Source organism: Phaethon lepturus, unplaced genomic scaffold, assembly GCF_000687285.1.
Source record: "Phaethon lepturus isolate BGI_N335 unplaced genomic scaffold, ASM68728v1 scaffold17176, whole genome shotgun sequence".
Taxonomy (NCBI): Eukaryota; Metazoa; Chordata; class Aves; order Phaethontiformes; family Phaethontidae; genus Phaethon; species Phaethon lepturus.
Genome location: NW_010545754.1, coordinates 49,943 through 55,773, shown reverse-complemented (window position 1 = coordinate 55,773; position 5,831 = coordinate 49,943). Strand labels below are relative to the sequence as shown.

General features: G+C 45.6%; 1 protein-coding gene across 1 annotated transcript in view; it reads right to left on the bottom strand.

Annotated features, from left to right (window-relative positions):
- Positions 1 to 719: 719 nt before the first annotated feature.
- The window catches only part of LOC104622322 (ethanolaminephosphotransferase 1-like), a 45,570-nt gene continuing 40,458 nt past the window's right edge, over positions 720 to 5,831 (bottom strand). Inside the window, exons 9-10 of the mRNA XM_010289061.1 lie at positions 1,937 to 2,119; positions 720 to 779 (exon numbers count right to left, since the gene is read on the bottom strand). Of these exons, the coding sequence (XP_010287363.1) occupies positions 720 to 779; positions 1,937 to 2,119 (243 nt within the window). The remainder of the gene's footprint in view (positions 780 to 1,936; positions 2,120 to 5,831) is intronic.

Genomic DNA, 5,831 nt, shown 5'->3' with positions numbered 1-5,831 from the left:
ATATGTATATATATTTATATAAGTATATATATATAAGTATAAGCTGCTGTATAGAGCCTGCATTTCTGGCAGATACAGGTCAGCTGAGACTCATCTTAATGCTGGGGGGAAAAAAAAAATACATTTCAAAAACACTTTGCTGTACCGATAGCTTTCTGAGCTCATTCTCTTTTCTTTACGCATTCATTTGAGGTGAGGAAAAGACTGAATGTGCGTCAGCCCTTCAGGAAGCTGTATGGAAGAAATGAGTTGTGAAAAAATAAATATGGAAAAGGAAGCTGGCACAGATGTCTGAGTGGGAAGGACATACAGGGAGGGTTTGTGTTGCTGGGGTCCCACTGGTGACTAGGGTGGGCAAAACCAGTGCTGGTTATAAACCATCAAGGATCTCGTGTAACCCAGCATGGATTTATCCAGGACTTTGGACACAGTGGCAAGGAGTAGGAAGACAAAAGCTTCAGAGCGGGTAGTAACAGGGCATTAGTGAAGAGAATAAATATTAGCAGCAGAGTAACGTGGTAAACACTTCTCTGCTGGATGGGAATCTTCCTCCGAGATGCGTCTTGCTGCATAGCTCAGTATCTCGGTGGTTTGGATATCTGGACTAATCTATTCTTTGGTTATTTTAATCAGTTTAATTCCACTTATTTATCACATCAGAAGAGTTGTGAATCTCCACGTCAAGCGTTACAGTCTGATCATAGTGCAGGTGTTCACTCTCAGACACGTTTCTTCAGGGAAAAGACGTAAATGTTCAAGTGCTCACTCAGCTGCCTCCCCTAAAGAGAAATCGCGGAGATTAGCAACCAGTCGTATACGTGCTTCACAATTCACCGTCCCTCTTCTCCCGCTCAGAGCCACAGTCCGCGCGTACTTGGGGACCTACGAGTACACGGGGACCTAAGACTATTCGAGCAAGAGAGCGGTGGTCTTTACGTTCCTCTTGCAGCACACTGATGGGAAGTTAAATCGCTACAGGCCAGATTCACAGATGACATAAACTGTGATGGAGCGGGGCCCCCTTGGTCAATAGTGAATTTTGACCAGGTATTTCCATTCTGACCTCCCCCAACTGGCCCATATCAGTACGGGGGTAAAATCTACTATGATGCCGATGTCTGCTGACAAAAGGCTTCTTTCAAAGAAAAATCCTTACATCCCAATGGTGTATCTTAAAGAAAAGGATGCTGACCAACTCCTTGTGAAATCAGATCTTTGCCATGTGACGTGTTTCGTCTAAAAGCAAACCCCCATTAAGACACTTTTGTAAGGATTATTTGACAATGCTCTTTCAAAAAGAGGGCATTAACTGAGGAAAAATGAATTTAAGCAGTAATTCGGATGACAATAAATGACAAAACTGGTATCTAGCAGACACAAAAATGTGCTGGTAAGACTGCATGAACTGGAAAACCATTCATGTCTCCAGCTGGAGAGATGCTAACAGAGGGCCAAGAAAAGATTAGAAATTGGGACAACTATCTTTTCTGCAGATTCAAAGCAAAGTTAACCTTATTCTATGAATTCTATTTATGTCACTTTGCATTTTACCTTCCTATTTTTTCAGTCAAGTGACCTTAGGAAGAAGAAAGGGGAAAAAAAGGGGTGGGAGCATCCATGCCACGTGGGTTGACTGCTACATAAAATCAGTCCGTAAATATTCTGATTGTGATGGGTCTAAAGCTGAAACCAGCTTTAAATAATCTTTGGAATAATCCAAGTCACTGAAGCTGCTGCATGTGCAAAAGGGCACTGCCTGCAGTAAAGTCACTTTTTTTTTTAACTTTAGTCTAAAACAACATACAACAAACGCAACTGAACATTCAAACTCCCCGAGGCTGTCCCAACTAGAGAGCGTAGGAACCGTTCCCAGACCCCATCCTCCTCCCCGCCCCAGCGCAGCTCTCCCGTGGCCGCTTCGGAGGTGCCCACTCACCACGCAGACCCCGTAGTGCACGTGGGCGGCCGTCACCAGCGCGGTGAACGCGGCGAGCACCGCTTCTTCCGTCCAGCCCAGCAGCCCGGAGATGGCTGCGTAGACCACCAGCGCCAGCGGGAAGAGGAACCAGTGGAAAAGCTCCGGCCGGGTGCTGCTCATCTGGCAGACGATCACCTTGCACTGTCGGGAGCAAAAGGCGGCGGGTGAGAAGCGCTGGGTCCGCCCGGGGGTCTAGGCAAAAGCGCGTCCACTCTCCCTGTGGGTTGCTTTTGATGAGGGGCAAACAAGGCTAGAGTTCAAAATGGGGGTTGTTCCTGGTGAGAAGACTGCGAGAGGTGATTACCTGTATGCCTTACTCTCTTTTGAAATACATTTGAAATACACGCTTCTTTTCTGGAGACGCTGTTCTGGCACGCTTTGCTTTATGAGCCGGAGCACGTCTTCGCAAAAGGGGAGCCGTTTGCACCCCGTGCTTTCACACGGGCTCGTGAAGTTGTGATCCCAAATCAAATGTGCCACCACTTAATCACTGGGAGAGCATCCTGGTATTTTAATCACATGGCATGACAGAAATAACATTCTGCTTCATCGTATAGAAAGGAGGGAGGGTAATACATGCCACTTTTAAACCCTGTTTTTCTTTTCTAGCACTCCTTCATGTACTAAAACGCCATTTTCCTGGCTCGATTATGGCAGTGGACTCCCTGGAGACGTAGCTGGGGGCCCGGGGAAACGGATCCCACTCAGAATGGCAGAAAAAACGAATATATGGTGTACGGTTTAACTGAAAGCAATTAGCTTAATTTTACTGAGTTCTGGAAACTTAATGAATTGAACTTCAGCTTTTTAAAACCAGTTAAGCACATCTAAGTGTTTTACCTGGTTTAGACTCCTTAAGAAATGTGTCTCTCATACACTACTCTCTTTTTAAAAAAAAAAAGGAATTAGGAATTTTATTTAAGCTTCTATCAAAATTTAAATGTGGTTTAAAATAGATTTTATGTATCCTGAAGACAGTAGAAGAATGAAAAATTCATTCCCTGTGCAGTGCCTGAAATCCTATGACAGCAGCAGTGGGAGCCTGACCATAGGGAAAACATACCGGCTTTACTGTCTGTGCTGTGGAAGCTGAAGAATGCAAAAATAAGCCATGAAAAAATAATTAACTTTCAATAATGCAAGAAGTAAGCATTTGTACCTAATGTAAATACGTTTGCTTACCATGCATTATCAGTATTGATTACGAATTTTTTTAAATAACACCAGTTTTTGTGTTGTCCTTTGGGATTTGTTTCAGAGGGTATCAGAAATAGCTAAAGCAATCTATATGCTGTAATTTTTCCCACTGAATAATTGCACCTGTCCAGAGGTTGGTTTTCACATTGTTTTAAACCATTAATACACCATTTTAAGTACGGTACTCGATTTTTCATAAAGATTGCTTATTAATATTCAGAGCGATTCACCTTCAGTGTACCACGGGACCGCAAAATGGACCATGCTCTGTGCTCCTCCCTCGATTCCTTATTCCCCCTGAAGCACTGACTGACCCTACGAGTGAGGCACAAACAGCACGAGGAGATGAAGGCGCTGGAGTCTGGAGGGACAGACTGGAAAGAAAAGGTGAGGCTACGGGACTGTGCCCTGTGCTTTGCCAACCCCCTCGCCTACACCTTGCAACGCTACCCTGGCCCCGCTGAATTTAAACCTCTAGCAGCTGCGGTTTGTGCCCCAGGGTAGGTCCTTAGCGTCTTCTCCCTTACCATCTCCCCTGGGAGGTTCCTCATGAAGCATGCCCCTCACTACAAGAAGGACATTGAGTTGTTGGAGCGTGTCCAGAGAAGGGCAACGAAGCTGGTGAGGGGTCTGGAGCACAAGTCTTATGAGGAGCAGCTGAGGGAACTGGGGTTGTTTAGTCTGGAGAAGAGGAGGCTGAGAGGAGACCTTATCGCTCTCTACAACTACCTGAAAGGGGGTTGTGGCGACGAGGGTGTTGGTCTCTTCTCCCAAGTAACCAGCGATAGGGCGAGAGGAAATGGCCTCAAGTTGCGCCCGGGGAGGTTTAGATTGGATATCAGGAAAAATTTCTTTACTGAGAGGGCATGGTGGTGTTGGGTTAATGGTAGCACTGGTTGATCTTCCAGGTCTTTTCCAACCTTAATGATTCTGTGATTCTGTGATCTCCAAGATCTGAGGTGCCCCTGCTTGTCAGCTGGCCACCACATCGGCCACTGCGCTCCCGCTATGGTGATGGCTGAAGGTCCCCTCCGGGGGACTTATCCACTCCATTCCCTCCTCCTGGAATCACACACGTGCCTCTGAGGGCTTCCTAAGTGGGAGCTGTGACAGTGGTGCTCCGTGGTGATTTGCTCAGACCTGGGTATTTCTGCGACTTGCCCTAGGAGCAAATCTCAAAGCAAGGTCTGAGCTTCTCGGCAAGAGGGGTGCTCAACCCATAGGCAGCCCCGCTGCCAGCCGCGGGGACTGGGAAAAGAAGTCGTCCTCGCACGGGTAAGCAGCTTTCCTTTTTTAGGCCTTGGAGGCCTTTTTCCCTTGGTTTAGCCAAAACACGCTGGAAACGACCCATCTTTCTGCCCGTTCCCAGGTAGACATCACCTTCCCTATTCGTCCTGTCATTGCACGGCTACGAGGCCAGGTCTGAGACTGGGCATTTAGCCCAGGGGATCTGCTGGGCAACTAAATACGTTGTGAAAGGAATGAGACGTTCAAGATACTGGTAGGTAGAGAAACATGGCCTGCAGTTTGTGGTCTACAGAGCGGATAATGGAAACCCAGCGCGTCAGACTGTTATGGAGAAGAAAAGCATTGCCATGACAAGCCTTACTTGGATGCTGGAGGAAATGTGTGTATAAGGGACCAGAGGAGGTGAAAGGAAATACAGGCTTGTTTTTAACTTTTGAAATGTTATAAATTCCAACTAACGCTCATACATTTTTAATGCTTGCTTTTAAAATATTAAAAATTTCAACTCACAGGCATACATTTTAATTCACGCGAGCCTCTAACACTGCAGTAGATGTTTTGGCAAAAACAAGGCCTGAAGAATATGCATTGCACTCAATGTCTAATAAAATGCAGCCTACAAAGAAACTTCTGGTTTGCCTTACTATTTTTCTCCCGCAAGCATCCTGCCACAATCGCTCTTGGTTGATTAAGATGTATGTGCAGAACCTGCCACCCGCCAAACTCTGAAGGCCCTTTCCCCACTGGTATGAAATAATTGTATTTCTCATTTTGGAATCTACACTGTTCTCTTAAGAAAAAGGGGTAGATTAGGTAATGAAAAATGCATACAGTAAAACTCATACATCTGAAAATAACCTAACTTTTGTGAGATTAAGTCCTTAAGACAGAACTGTTTGATTTGTGACCCTCAAACGTACATTTATAGGATACATCTGACAAATCACAATTATGATTTCTTTTCCATTCCTGAATACAAATTTCTAGAGCGGTTATGCTTTCTCTCTTAAAAGCCCACATTTTCAAAGATCTCTCTCATAATGCAAGGCACTTCAAGACTTTCTCTTCTTAAATTGGATGTAGCATTGCTCAGTGACATGATTTTAGATGGTGTTGGAGACTATTTTCCTAAAATTGCACTAGTCACTATCCTTCGGGGTATTTTAGCATTAAATGGAGGAACACCTTTCTACTTGGCTGCAGCTCCCTTGCCTCTCTCCTGGCAAGAAGACAGGCAAAGGACCTCTGCCAGAGAGGAAAGCCCTGGGTCAACTGCAGTGTCTGGCTGCCCGTGCCATCACTTCTCCGAGGTTTACGTTGCCTCATAGGCATTAAAGGGGGGAAACTGGTCACAGTGATCTGGTACAGGAGCAACTAACCTGTGGGCAGAGAGCCAGCACAAGGCCCC